Genomic DNA, 13,877 nt, shown 5'->3' on the forward strand with positions numbered 1-13,877 from the left:
TACCAGCTTGCTGCTTTCAACCATGATCCGTATTGAACTGTATAAGCGGCTGCTGCTGATTAGAATTTCGAATCAGGGCAATGTCATGGCTCCTTTATTTACCGTGGCCTGCCGACCAGTCAGTTATCACAGTGCCAATAACTGCGTTGGACAGCTCTATAACCTCTACTAGTGCAATCTTGCCGCGGTCCAAGCCATTTCTTCCACCTTCCCCTTCAGCACCAACCACACAAATGCTTCTATGGTATCTCTCAAAGTCCTACGACTCCTGACCCCTCTCCCTCCTCTCCAATTCCCTCAAAAGCTCACTCGTCTCCACCTCCTCCACCCACCTCGTCCTCGGCCTCTCAAAAACAGACGTAATCCGCCCATACGCAATACCACCCAACTGCGCCACAGGCCTCAACTCCTCAAGCTCAATATGACTAAACCCCTCATCCGCAGCCCCCTCCTTAACCCAGAACCTGCTTGCCCGGATAAGCACCACGCCCCCACCACTCATCCCGTCCACATGCGGCGCAAACTCCTTGATCTCCACAACCTTCCCTTCAACAGAGAACACGGACTCTCGCACGCGCGCCGGAACAACAGTCGAACTAGGTGCTTTTGTGAGACCCGAGATCTCCCACTCCGATATACCAACTGGCGCATCGATAGACGTTGCATTAACGGCTTCAATCATCCCCTCTGAGACGGTGTTGATCACGCATTCGCCTGTTTCTTTGAGGTTGCGGAATGTATCCTTTTCGCGGCCGGGGCGGCCTGAGAAGCCTAGCACAAATGTGGGCGGGTCGTGCTCGATGAGCTGGAAGTAGCTGAAGGGCGCGAGATTCTCTACTCTTTTTCCGTTGGAATCTGGCAAGGAAATCGTGCTCACGAATCCAATTAGCCGTGGTGCAACGGCGGATATGAGCAGGCGGTAGTTCGAGACTGGCTCCCTGGTGGCAGCGTAGGGGTCGATCTCGTGGTGGGTGTTGCTGGCGCTTTTCCCGCCGTCTGGGACGCCTTGTCCGTACTTCCAGTTTGGGTAGGGGGATTTTGTGATGCTGATGGGGGCGGAGTGGGTGAAATCTGGTCGGGTGGATTCTGTTTCAGGGAAGTTGGTGGTATCTGGGATGATTTTGTAGGTTGGTGCTGTGGAGAAGGTCATTCTTGTTCCGGTTATTGACTTTGGGAGGATGAAGGGTCTGAGTATGTTAGCTTGAGTCCAGTTTGTATTTTCGAGGTAGGAGATTACCGTGTTCTGGTGGACAGTCTTAGACTGGCGCTGGAGATGGCGTTGAAGCTCCTCCTCGTAGCAGAAAACATGGCGGACAACTGTTAGGTTATTTTTGGTCTATAGTAGAGTTGAATAAGTCAGAGCACGAGTCTTGACTCTTAAACCCGCTCTTTTCTGTGTCTTCTCTTACAAATCCATCTCCATCACCAACTCTACCGGGGCGCTCGGTGGGCGGGGCCGACATTCGGAGCCCTAACTCCAACGTCGGAACGGCCCTCCGACGGTAGCTCCATCAAGGTACGCTCATATACCTCGACACCAAGCTTGAGAATCTCTTATATCACTTTTTCCATATCATCATGTTTACCCGCACCGCCCTTGTTACTGCCCGCTCTTCCCTCATCGCCGGGCACCTCCACAGCCCAGTAGCAGCTTCAGTTCGGACAGCGCGAGAGACAATGGGCTCCAATTTGCAAGCACCAGCAAAGAGGAGCGTTTCGTCATCTCCTTCCCCTATCAGCGTAATCCACACTGAGAAAACATATGCTCGTGAGACCTGTCCCCGCTCCATCTTGTACCATTCCCTAAAGTACTATGAGATGGCACCCCTATGAGCATGGCTAATTCAATCAGCATTCGCACACTACGTACTTCACCTATCTAGAGCCCCATACGCATTGTTAGAATGATTATGAGACTAACAAACCCAGTCCCAAGCCATAAGAGTCGCCCCCAGCTGCAGCACAGTCTACCTCTCGGGCCAAATCCCCGCCCACACAAACGGAACCCTGATTCAGGGCTCCATGGCGGAAAAGACGGCGGTCATAATCAACAACACGAAGATCATCCTTGAAGAAGTAGGCTCGGGTCTTGGGAACGTTGTCAAAGTTGTAGTATGTCACCATAGTTGACCCCTGCTTTGCCTTTTATCCGCGGCCAGTGGTAGGGTACCGTGGGTAGGGATGGGGGGATGACTGATTTGTGGCGCAGGTCTATCTTAGAGATGCGCGCACCATGCCCGAATTCGCAAAAGTATATGACGCAGCATTCCCGCATAAACCGGCTAGATCTATGGTCGAAGTATCGGCGTTGCCGGCGGGGGTGGATGTTCAGGTGGATTTTGTGGCTGTGGGAGAACCCTGATTGTACCTCAACTATGCGGTATGAGGCGCGAGGTGACTAGCTTGGAAGGACTCAAAGTGCATTGAAGCTGAGGCTGAGCCTAGTGCAGGCTCGTTTCTAATCCTGAGATTGATCATTGCGCTACCGCAGTCGGCGTCGCCGGATCCAGTGTACGGGGGCTTGCTATACTTACCTTTAATTGGGTAGGATCATACTTTAATCAATGCAATGCAAATGCCGGTCCATTATAGACCATCTTACCACTACAATTTGACCCAGTGCTTTACCGGTGCTGTCGATCCCGAACGTCTTTTCATCGCCCCCTGAGCGGCAAATTCCGAACGCTTCCATTTCCCGAGCCCTAAGCAGCCAGCAGTATGCCCGCTAAAAATAGTCGGCTTTATGGAACTGTCTGTACAACAGAAAAGCGCCGGGCCCATTAAATGCAGCTCGGTGCCCGAGTCCATCTATAGTAGCTTGTTCTTGAATCCATTGTTATCCTGACCAGGGCAATAACAAAGTCACTCGTTTACCCATTGAACCGATCCTGACATTCTTCGCTCTCTCCATTTTATTATACCATTATCGACAAAGTACCTTACATTCTTTCCAGATCCAGTCATCTATCAACATATCAAAATGTCCACAACAACCTCAACCTCCCCCCTGCCCTCCTCAACATGCACCGGCCCGACAATGTACGAACTCCCCATCAAAGACGCCGCATGCGGGATTCCCAACGACCCATCCTACAAATCCACCTTCGAGAGCTGCGCATACCCAGCAACCGTACAAGCCTACCACTCCGACTGCGCGCTCTACGCGCCGGCCTTGGACCAATCTGTTCAGGACCTCATTGACTGTCTTTATGGTGCCGATGTCGACTGGGAGGATGTTTGGTGCACGGGCGGGAATAATGCTACGGCGACGGGGAGGTATGAGACTGCGACGGTTGAGCCTACGGCGACGGCTACGGGGACGGAGAAGGAGAGCTCTAAGGCGACGGCTACGAAGGATGCGGATGGGGCGGAGGAGACGGGGTTTGAGGATAAGAATGGTGATGGGAATGATGATGATGATACGAATGGGGCTGTATTGTCTCGCGGGCCGGGCCTTGTGGCTTGGGGACTGTGCGGGTTGCTTCTTACGGGTGCTTTTGGTGGTTTGGTGTAGGATAGTCCTGGGTCGAGGTAAAGGGGGTGGGTAGGGGATGGGTGTACATTTATTTTATAGTCCTTCGCTCACTCTTTAAGTTCGACAATATGGTGTTTCCAGATACCTTGATATTATAGTGCTTAGTATTATTAGCAAAAAAGCACCCGCAATCAGTGAATGGCGCGTTTAAAATAGTAGTCCTGGACTGGATATGGAAACATCTACTTTCTCTGTCAAGCTGGTGATACCGGGCGCGAGCGTCAAACGCAGCTCATGAACAAGTAATCTCTTTATAGCTATGTTACAATCCAAACTCCAACTCCTTCGCAAACGCCCCCTTCTCATAATACTCGGGCGCCGGCTCCTCGAGTTCAGCAGAAGCCTCGGGCGCGATCTTTGTCTCGACCCTCGAACCAGCGAGGGCAACAAGCTGAACGGGAAACTGAAACTCGATGATCCTCACCTGGTCAAAAATAGTCAGTTTTGATACTACCAAAAGGCCAGAAAAGGATGACTCACGTTATTCCCTCTGAACCCAATACCCAGCCGGACTTCGAGCTTATAGCTGCGGCTGATATTGCACGTCTCGAACGTCGGTGTCAGCGAAGAAGATACGCAGTGCTGGGCCCAGAGGCTCTGATCGATCGTGAGTGCCGACGCTCCGTTCCAGCCGTCCCCTTCACCAGCTGCAGGGACAAATGGATGCCGCAGGTTAGCCATTGTCTGCACGACCCAGAATAGGGTCTGAGAGTCTACCGCGCCGCGCGCTCGGGTCTCGGTCGTTTCAACGAGCATGGTTTGGAAGTCGTGCAGCGTTATTGGTAAGGGTGTCAGGGTGTGCGATTGCCGGCGGGGGGTTGTGCTCGGGCTCGGACTCATGTTGAAGACCTCCACGGATAAAGGTATTGGTTGTCCGACAACCAGAAATGGGCCGTTCAAGAGCTTTGCTTTGACTTCGCATATTACTGGTGGTGAGAGGAAGGCTGAGCTGGCACCAGCACTGCAAGTGATCCTCTGCGTTTCTGTATGGATGTCTTGGGCGTTCAGGGGTGGAACTAGTATTGATGTTGGTTGAAAATGGATGTCGCGTATCTATTCCAAGGTTAACGTTAGGTCGATACTCATCTGGAGTTAGGGTGAGGTACGTACAGCTTTCCTCGTTGTCCGGATGATACCGTCCTGTCGGACGGATGCTTCCACGACATATCTGATCTCCTCCGGTGATGAGCCATTTCCTGTCGATGGGGGCAGCTTGCGTAGAAGATGGTGTGTTCTTCTACTTGTACCGATGCTACTCCGCTGCTCGTTTCGCTCAAATGGGGTCTTCGAGCATTGTGTTGTTTGCGGGAACTGGCTTGTTAGCAGTGCTTAGGAGCCCTGGTAATGGGAACCCACCTTGATTGAAAAAGCGAAGACATGTCTTCCTGCTGGAATAGTTGCAGACCGGGATGTGAAAGCACTTGCGCAGTTACTAGGCGGGAAGAGCTGCTCTCTTGTGTTGACGATCTGCCCATACTTAAGTCACAAATTTTTGAATTATAGCATAGAAACTGAGACATACTTGATGTGTTTCGAGAAGTTTCCCAGAACGTAGTCTAGTTGTCGCCAGTCCTGAGAGCTTAATTGACACCGCAGAAATGTCCGCTTGTGATTCTGTAGTGAGGATGACGTGACCTGAGACCTCGTCTGCGGCTGTGTAGACGGGCGGCTCCCTGCGGAGTTGGACTCTGATCTCCATTCGAGGTGGCCCAAAGAATCGCTCCACTTGAGATAGCATGAATGAGACTGTTCTTTGCTTTTCTTCTTTCTCAATATCCTAGATCCTGGCGCAAAGAGGCGGAAATAGTATGGATTTGCAAGGGACATTTGTAGGGCTGTCGGGCCGCATCTCGTACGGGTTTTTCGCCGCACATCCTCACTCTTCAGCTTGCCACAACTCTTAGGCCGAGAACGACTCGGCTTAGCAGACTTTTCTTCAGATCAACAGTTCAGGGTCTACAGCGAGAGTCTTTTCTTGTCCGATTCTCTTCGACGATCGCCGTGATTGGCTCGGTCTAACAGCGGGGTATCACAGGCCCACTTATTTCCCCATACGGATCTCTCTACTACAGGCACCGTGAGAGAGCAACTCATCCTCCTCCTCCATCTCTTCCAGCCTCATCTGAGACATCCACCGACTAGATGTGTCTGGAGGTGTCTCACTTTGCTGCTGACCTGGGTTGGACCACGTGGACGGTCGGTTGTCCTCTGTCCTCCCAGATTATTCTGATCTTCATCTCACTACTATCCCGCCATCACCCAACACCATGGACCGAGACCGCCGTAACTGGTACGAGGAGGAGTATCCTCTTCGCTCCGGCGAGCTGCTTGACAGCGATGACACGATGCCGCTAGGTCATCGAGAAACAGAGCATTCAGTAAGACCCCTTTTATTCACTCTCCATCAAAAAGAAAGCAGCAGTCTGATGTATTTTTAGCCACTGTTTCACAGCAGCAATGAACCTGTTTTCTATCCCCCACGACCACTCTCGCCGCTCCCTGCTCCTGACCCTGACGACCTTTCCACCTCTTCCACCCCGCCGAGCCACGGGCTTTCGCACACGCACACGTACTCTAGGCCCCAGAGCCAACATCAGTACTTCCCAGAAATGTCCTATCCCAATCCCACGTCAGAAGCCGGCAGCGGCAGCATCACCTCCTGGCAGAAGCGACAAGCAGGGGGCTTGCGTCGATACCCTACTCGTCGAGTCAAGCTTGTCAAGGGGACGGTGCTCAGCGTCGATCATCCGGTTCCCAGTGCCATCTTGAACTCGGTGGAGTCGCAGTATCGCGATTCGGCAGCTAGCTCGGAGGAATTCACCCACCTGCGTTGTACGTGCTTACCCCTATTTAACATAAGCATTGAGCCGGACTTGACTGACTGATGATGTGTTGCTTAGATACCGCTGCCACCTGCGACCCCGACGACTTCACCCTCCGCAATGGCTACAATCTGCGTGCCTCCATGTACAATCGGTACACCGAACTTCTCATCGCGATCACATACTACAATGAAGACAAGGTCCTCACGGCACGAACGCTGCACGGAGTCATGCAGAATATCCGCGATATCGTCAGCTTGAAAAAGACACAGTTCTGGAATAAAGGTGGCCCGGCGTGGCAGAAGATCGTGGTCTGTCTGGTGTTCGACGGGATCAGTCCTTGCGACAAAGAGACCCTTGATCTGCTAGCGACGGTAGGGATCTACCAAGACGGAATTATGAAGCACGATATCGACGGCAAAGAGACCGCCGCACATATTGTGAGTTGGCACCGGTTTCAATTGATGTGTTCTCACTAACCTGCCCAGTTCGAATACACGACACAGTTATCAATTACACCCAACCTGCAACTAGTCCGCCCCCAGCGCGACGACCCAACGAATCTGCCTCCTGTCCAGATGATCTTCTGTTTGAAACAGAAAAACAGCAAGAAAATCAACTCCCATCGCTGGCTCTTCAACGCCTTCGGACGCATTCTAAACCCAGAGGTCTGTGTTCTGATCGACGCGGGGACGAAACCAGGGCACAAATCGCTCCTAGCCCTATGGGAGGCGTTTTATAACAACAAGAGCCTTGGTGGAGCTTGCGGCGAGATCCATGCTCTTCTAGGGCCCCGCTGGGAAAAGCTCGCGAACCCTCTTGTCGCAGCCCAGAATTTTGAATACAAAATATCCAATATCCTCGACAAGCCGCTCGAAAGTATGTTTGGGTACGTGAGTGTCTTGCCTGGAGCGTTCTCTGCGTACCGCTATAGGGCTATCATGGGAAGACCGCTCGAACAGTATTTCCATGGAGATCATACATTGTCGAAGAGGTTGGGGAAGAAAGGTATTGAGGGCATGAATATCTTCAAGAAGAACATGTTCTTGGCCGAGGATCGCATCTTGTGTTTTGAGCTTGTGGCCAAAGCAGGGCAGAAGTGGACGTTAAGCTATGTGAAAGCGTCGAAAGGAGAGACCGACGTTCCGGAGGGTAAGTACCGCCTAGTTTCGTTTGGAGGCAGTTACTGATGTGGACAGCTCCCGCCGAGTTCTTGAGTCAACGACGCAGATGGCTCAACGGGTCGTTTGCAGCGAGTCTTTACTCGGTCATGCACTTTGCACGCATCTACAAGAGCGGGCATAATATAATTCGACTTTTCTTTCTACACGTGCAGCTGCTTTATAATGTTTGTCAGCTTGTTATGACGTGGTTCTCGCTCGGTACGTTATTTCCTACTTCGATGTCCACACGCTAACAAGCTTCCAGCATCGTACTGGCTTACCACGTCGGTCATCATGGACATTGTCGGGACCCCGAGTGCGACAAATAAGAACAAAGGATGGCCGTTTGGAAACGACGTCTCGCCGATTTTCAACAACGTCCTCAAGGTTCTATATCTCGTTTTCCTCATGCATCAATTCTTTCTTGCTCTCGGAAACAGACCGAAGGGGTAAGCGGCACCATCTACCTATTGGACAAGGCTAACAAACTAGGTCACAATTTGCTTATATTCTCTCTTTCCTGTACTTCTCACTCATTCAGATCTACATCCTAGTTCTATCATTCTATCTCGTCGCCCAGGCTTTCTCCGGCAACAACATTGACCTGGAACTCCACAATGGCGTAGGCGGCTTCGTCGCCTCCTTCTTCACCTCCACCACGGGTCTCGTCCTCATCGCCCTCGCCTCAACCTACGGCACGTACCTAATCGGCAGCATCCTCTACTGCGACCCCTGGCACCTCGTCACATCCTCATGGGCGTACTTCATCGGCATGCCCAGCACAATCAACATTCTCAATGTGTACGCCTTTTGCAACTGGCATGACGTCTCATGGGGTACAAAGGGTTCCGACAATGCCGCATCTTCTTTGCCATCCGCACAAACCAAGAAGACAACAGGCGGTGGAGACAGCGACGCAAAAGGGACATTCGTCGAAGAACTTGATAAGCCGCAGGCCGACATTGATACGGAATTTGAATTGACTGTCCGACGTGCGCTTGCCGAGTACAAGGAGCCGGCGCCCGATAAGTCAGTTTCCCTGGACGACAGTTACAAGACGTTCCGGACGAACCTGGTGCTTACTTGGACGTTGAGTAATTCGCTGCTGGTTCTACTAATCACTAATGCGGGGGTTAGCACGTTGTGCTTAACGGTAAGCCTGTCTTTTTTTGGGTTTGTACTTGGTGCATTAACTGACCTCTGTGGCAGACTACCTCCACGGTCCGTACGGCGTGGTACTTCAAGTGTCTACTATGGGCAACGTCCGCGCTGTCGATCTTCAGATTCTGCGGGGCGCTCTACTTCCTGGCGAAGACGGGGTTGCTGTGTTGTTTCGTGCGGAGGTGATGACTGACTTTTTTCGAAGATACCTTCTACGTACTTTTCTAGACTGTTTTCTGCGTGATTTGCTTTCTTTTCGTGGTTTTCATACTTTCATTGCACGTCATGTCCTCAGATCGTTTCGGCATATGATATATAATCTAATATCAGCACATGGGCACCATGTTGAGGACAGCTTCTGAATTATTCATGGCTATCTATAGTAGTACCACAGCTTCACTCTGCAAATCCTTTCAAGGCCGTTCCCTCGTCTCTTCACCTCGCTCTATACCTAGTCCACTATTGCTTACCAAGCCTCCCCAGGATCCGCTCCGCCAAGAATACCGCATCTGTGGGATGCTTCCAGGCTGGGCGACTAGCAAAGAAGTTCTCGGGGTCCGCGCATCCCGAAAAACCGAACCAAAATATAGGCGTCTGTGACGTTGGGCTCAGCTGGGAAAGGGAAGCCATGGGGTGCTCCATAGTAGTGGCGTGATGTGATTGGCCGGAGTATATTCGGATCATGGCGCAGCTTAGGAGGTCTTGGCGCCCACTCGCAGTCTCCAAGCGTTGCAAGTTAAAGTTATGGTTTTTCAATTTCTTTTCTTCCTGATTTTTTGGCTCCAGTTTCCCTTTCTTCATTGCGTCCTTTACATACTGTTTTATTTTTCCGGAGGTCGTCTCCCCTCGATCGTTGTTCGTTGACTAGAGTTTTCTCGCCCCGGACGGCAAGCCTCGTGGAACCGGTCGGGCTACGCTCGGCATAAGGTACCGGCACTCGTAGGGCTGGCTGGCTCGCTGTGTTGCACCTGCCGCCGCCATGGCAGAGCGCCGCGTAGTAAGCCCCCTTACCTTACTTCCGCAACCCCCACGTCTATCCCGAAATCCATCTAACTTCATCACAGTGTGACGCGTGCAATGCCAGAAAGGTATTTTCTATTGTGATTCTACCTGCTGTCATTGAATGACCTAACAGCTTATGCTTAGGTCCGATGCGACAGGGACGATCCCTGCGGCAACTGCGTGGACCAGAACACCAGCTGCACTCGGAGCCGGCGCATGAGGCGTCTTCCCAAGCGAGATCGCTCGCAAGTTCAGAGAGAGGCCGGAGGCCGTCATATTGAATCACATTCGAACCGGCCTCTGGCTCGGGGTCAGAGTCACGCCAGGAGCCGGGTCCAGACACCGTTCAACGGCCCTCCCGAGTCCAGCCTTCAGCGATTGGGAAATGACGATGACGGGCTCTTCCACGGTATGCTGGATGACCAGCAGCTTATGCTCCTCGGGCAATTCGACGTCAACATGAACATGACTGTGGGGTATGGCCTGCATAGCTGGATGTCGATCGTCCCTTTGACAGAAGCCCAGATGATCAATCGGAAGCAGCTTGATCATTTGCAGGATCTTAATTGGACTAAACAGCAGGCACTGGAGAGTGCCTTGTCCGCAGCGGGTCGAGTATTGGGGAGTATGGAGATGCGGTCGGAGTTGGCTGCTGGCGAGGGCAACGGGCAGCGGCATATTCCGTCGCTGGAATTTTTGTCATGGATGCTAAATGGTACTCTTGTCCTTTGAAAGGTCCAGCTTAGTATGGTTATGCTCATTGCGTCTAGACATCGGCAGCGACAAATTCGGCCCGTTCATCTCAGACTACTTCAGACATATCGGCAACGAGGATCTCAAGTCCATGGGGTTGGCCCTTCTGTTCAATACGGCCTCTTCGGTCGACACTACGATATTTACCGTCTGCGTCAACTCAATAGCCTTCAAGTTTCTCAACGCAACTCTCGGCGCCGGAGCTGACAATAACGACGAATTCGCCCAGCGGCTCAGTCACAACGCCCTCCTCTACCGCGAGACAGCAAAGGCCGCGCTACAAAAGATACCCATACTCGCCAAACCCTCGTTTCACCTACTCCAAGCCCTACTCTGCGGAATCTTCTTGTACCAGGGGTCAGGCGATACGACGGCCTGTCGCGAGCTGGCCAAAACCGCGTGCCGCGTTTGTATGGATATAGGCCTACATCCGGGTGCGACGAATCTGCAAACCGTCAGCGAGGCAGAGTACTATTGCTTCATGTGGTGCTATAAGTTAGATCGGAACTACGCTTGGAAGTTTGGCGGCCCTCGCATCTTGATTGTTGAGCCGGAGGTAGATATCCGCCCTCCAACACCGACCATCACCATCTCAGCCCTTATGCACATTTACCTCGACCTTGCCAAAGTCCAGGACGCGATGATTCCATTCTTAAATGACCCTACGAAGGCAGCAAGGGATAATGCATTCCAACCGGGGACCGGCGTCGGAACACTCTTTTTGCGGAAGATGGAGCGTATCCGGCGCGATATTGATCAGGTACGTTCCCATTTCTTGCTCATAAAGCCCGGGCTCTTGCTGAGTGTCGATAGATCAAAGACCCTTCTCCGAACTGGAAAGGCCTCGACCCAGCCAGCGAAATCGCAACCCTCAACTTCGCCTACCACTGCATCCTCACAAACCTCCTCCACCTCCGCCAAATCGCCATCGGCGAACCCTCTACAGCTAGATCTACAACCACAAACACAGATACAGATACCTACCTTGACTCGGCTCGCCGCGGCCTCCAAGCACTCATCACCTTATGCGCATCAGGCGATAGACATAAGACAGTCGCTTATTTACATTGGTATATCCTCCCCTTCTTATTATCTCAACGTGGCTGACTCATGAAGGACCCTCCTCTTCTACCCTATAACAACCTGCATTGCACTCTTCTGCAACACAATCGCGACCTCGCATACGGGTGACTTTGCAATCCTCACAACTGTCTCGCACTGTCTAGCCCAAACCGGCCCATTAAGTCCACCGATTGCCGCGATGCAAAGTCTGCTACAGGAGTTCGTGGCGCTGAGCCGGTGTTTCTTTTTCACTGTCGGGAGCGGCGATGGCAGTGGCAATGCCGGTAGGGATATGAATATGTCGGGGCAGGGAATTGCTGCACTACAACTGCAACTGCCAGCTTCGACTTCTCTGCCCACAGGAACAGACCTCAATGATGACCCGAGAATGCCGATGCCGATGTCGACAACGGACGGGCTGGATTCCCTTGCACTGACGGCTACTGATGTAATGGACTTTGGTTTGTCGCTGGACGATGGAAATGTTGCACTACACTGTCCAGAAGAAGGGCAGCGGGAGTATGGCCTCGAGGCCGGGACTGCGGGCTTCTCGATCGACTTTGCTTGATTACTGTCGGACCGGGTGACTTGCCTTCTTCTGGTCTAGGATAGTAAGAAGAAAGGCCGTCTATATGTATATAAATATCTATTTAGTAAACTAGTGCAGGGCTTAACTTTGCCGGTCAAAGTGTAACCCTACCCAACTATCTATCCAATCCTTGCAAGATATGCTCCGCTTCCCTTGTTCATCGGCAAGGATAGAGGTAGAACCGCCGCGGTTGATGAGTACAGTTTCCATCTGTCGACGTTGAGACAAGGATCTTCAATGTTCCGTCCATAGTCCTGGTATTTTACACATGCATCCCATCAACTGCCCGTGATTTGACTGTTGACATCGGACACTGGCCGGTTACCCAGCTCGGTGAAGGTGGTGACATGGCCCAGACACGACGAGTAACCATTTACTCAGTAAATACAGCAACAGCTGGTCAGTACCTGGTTAATGAGCGAGCATGTCAATTCTCTCCATCAGATGGATGTCGCAAACGGGCGACACCGTCATCGTTTTGGCCCCGGCCGCGGTAGGTAGTCCTATTGCAGTCTGCGGCTCTACCTTGTTGTGTGTATAGGTCCTCAACGCATCTACCTACCTGTGGCATTCCTAGTTTAGGTCTCGCTCATATCCGGCGTTCCTCTCTGCTGTCTGGACAACCTAGCCCTATAGCGGGCCCCTAGGGGAGAAGAAAAAAAAAGATGGTCCCAGAGGGGGTCGAACCCTCGACTTTGGCGTAACAATCGGATAATTGATTATCCGGCCAGGCGGCTAATATTAGCACCACACTCTAACCAACTGAGTTATGGAACCGACTTGTTGAATTGATTAAAATAATTTAGTTTTATATTTCAAATGCTGTACGAAAACGGCAACAAAATCCGCTTCAGCCTTTATACCTGCAAGTGTGGCACGTATTATTTTGATAGTGGTCGGAGGGCTTAGATGTAGATATAGCGTGGCTAATGACCTTATCTGTATTATCTTCTTTGATCTGGGGGGCTTTGTTGCAAGATAAGGGGGGCGAGCATTGATTGTGGATGATAACATACGTAGGCTGCGGTTATATATAATATTCCTCCCATCAGATTCGCGGGGCCAATGTCATGCCGTATATGAGCAATGCCCTCCCCAATGCACGCTATCGCAGCACACTGATAAGGCCAGGCCTATTGTCAGACCACTCTACTACACTTCTAGACATATATCGATAGCCCAACCTTACCAGGGATTAGCCAGTGAGGGCGCCCATTGACCGTGCCACCTGTTCTGTATAGTGCAGCACGAGAACCAGAGTAGGACGATTAGTGAACAAGTACCATGAAAGTCACAGGCTCATAAACCCAATCTCAAAGCACTATTTAGAGAGTTAGGCTTGATAGCCTAGTCGATTAGATCATGTCCCAAAACCGTGCCAGATTGGTTCTATCCCACTGTAACCCGCGCCCACCAGGGCGCCCCATAAGCCCACGAAGAAAGAGGCGCAAAAGACCAAACGAACCCCCAAACGCGACGAGTTGACCCTGCCAGTAAATCGAGAAGTGACAACAGGGCTTGGCCTGTATAGATATGACTAGCAGGTGGATGTGCTCGCTAGCTGCACAATGTTGCTGGACGCGAAAGCAAAGCCACCGCACATGTCAAGACCGGCGAATTCCAAAGAGCGTAAGCTTCCCTGACAGCTGAATGACCAAAATTGAGGCAATATCAGGACAGAGTTCGTCCGTCATAAACCTAGAATAGCACAGTCTGTACATCAGTGCGCGTGAGGAATACCCATATCTGTGAGATGCAAGAGCCCCATGCGTCCCACAAAGAACATATTC

The 13,877-nt window shown here is 51.7% G+C and overlaps 6 protein-coding genes and 1 non-coding gene across 7 annotated transcripts; 4 read left to right on the top strand and 3 right to left on the bottom strand.

The window, feature by feature from the left end:
* Nucleotides 1-259: 259 nt before the first annotated feature.
* On the bottom strand, nucleotides 260-1,308 carry BDW74DRAFT_176737 (flavin reductase family protein; the record flags this gene model as incomplete). Its single annotated transcript, XM_073728719.1, has 2 exons — nucleotides 260-1,187; nucleotides 1,238-1,308. The coding sequence occupies 2 exons, from the start codon at nucleotides 1,306-1,308 to the stop codon at nucleotides 260-262; spliced, it is 999 nt and encodes a 332-aa protein (XP_073585133.1).
* A 270-nt stretch (nucleotides 1,309-1,578) lies between these two features.
* BDW74DRAFT_176738 (RidA family protein) lies at nucleotides 1,579-2,362 on the top strand (the record flags this gene model as incomplete). Its single annotated transcript, XM_073728720.1, has 4 exons — nucleotides 1,579-1,768; nucleotides 1,853-1,866; nucleotides 1,930-2,112; nucleotides 2,210-2,362. The coding sequence occupies 4 exons, from the start codon at nucleotides 1,579-1,581 to the stop codon at nucleotides 2,360-2,362; spliced, it is 540 nt and encodes a 179-aa protein (XP_073585134.1).
* Nucleotides 2,363-2,840: 478 nt separating this feature from the next.
* On the top strand, nucleotides 2,841-3,532 carry BDW74DRAFT_150257 (uncharacterized protein). The gene has a single exon (XM_073723988.1). The coding sequence runs from the start codon at nucleotides 2,981-2,983 to the stop codon at nucleotides 3,512-3,514; it is 534 nt and encodes a 177-aa protein (XP_073585135.1). The 5' UTR covers nucleotides 2,841-2,980; the 3' UTR covers nucleotides 3,515-3,532.
* A 178-nt stretch (nucleotides 3,533-3,710) lies between these two features.
* BDW74DRAFT_150259 (uncharacterized protein) lies at nucleotides 3,711-5,289 on the bottom strand. The gene is made up of 5 exons (XM_073723989.1): nucleotides 5,058-5,289; nucleotides 4,892-5,002; nucleotides 4,646-4,846; nucleotides 4,016-4,588; nucleotides 3,711-3,959 (listed from the first exon to the last, which is right to left on the bottom strand). Exons 1-5 carry the CDS (start codon nucleotides 5,271-5,273, stop codon nucleotides 3,798-3,800), a joined length of 1,263 nt encoding a protein of 420 aa, XP_073585136.1. The 5' UTR covers nucleotides 5,274-5,289; the 3' UTR covers nucleotides 3,711-3,797.
* Nucleotides 5,290-5,802: 513 nt separating this feature from the next.
* On the top strand, nucleotides 5,803-8,867 carry BDW74DRAFT_176741 (uncharacterized protein; the record flags this gene model as incomplete). Its single annotated transcript, XM_073728721.1, has 8 exons — nucleotides 5,803-5,913; nucleotides 5,974-6,367; nucleotides 6,436-6,797; nucleotides 6,846-7,509; nucleotides 7,557-7,739; nucleotides 7,786-7,969; nucleotides 8,013-8,673; nucleotides 8,730-8,867. The coding sequence occupies 8 exons, from the start codon at nucleotides 5,803-5,805 to the stop codon at nucleotides 8,865-8,867; spliced, it is 2,697 nt and encodes an 898-aa protein (XP_073585137.1).
* Nucleotides 8,868-9,660: 793 nt separating this feature from the next.
* On the top strand, nucleotides 9,661-12,066 carry BDW74DRAFT_176742 (transcription factor domain-containing protein; the record flags this gene model as incomplete). The annotated part of the gene is made up of 6 exons (XM_073728722.1): nucleotides 9,661-9,678; nucleotides 9,746-9,769; nucleotides 9,828-10,398; nucleotides 10,454-11,196; nucleotides 11,250-11,506; nucleotides 11,553-12,066. The coding sequence occupies 6 exons, from the start codon at nucleotides 9,661-9,663 to the stop codon at nucleotides 12,064-12,066; spliced, it is 2,127 nt and encodes a 708-aa protein (XP_073585138.1).
* A 687-nt stretch (nucleotides 12,067-12,753) lies between these two features.
* Nucleotides 12,754-12,864, bottom strand: BDW74DRAFT_t104. The gene has a single exon. It is a non-coding gene; the product is annotated as a tRNA-Ile (tRNA).
* Nucleotides 12,865-13,877: the final 1,013 nt, after the last annotated feature.

Source organism: Aspergillus multicolor (assembly GCF_047715735.1).
Source record: "Aspergillus multicolor strain CBS 133.54 unplaced genomic scaffold BDW74scaffold_8, whole genome shotgun sequence".
Taxonomy (NCBI): Eukaryota; Fungi; Ascomycota; class Eurotiomycetes; order Eurotiales; family Aspergillaceae; genus Aspergillus; species Aspergillus multicolor.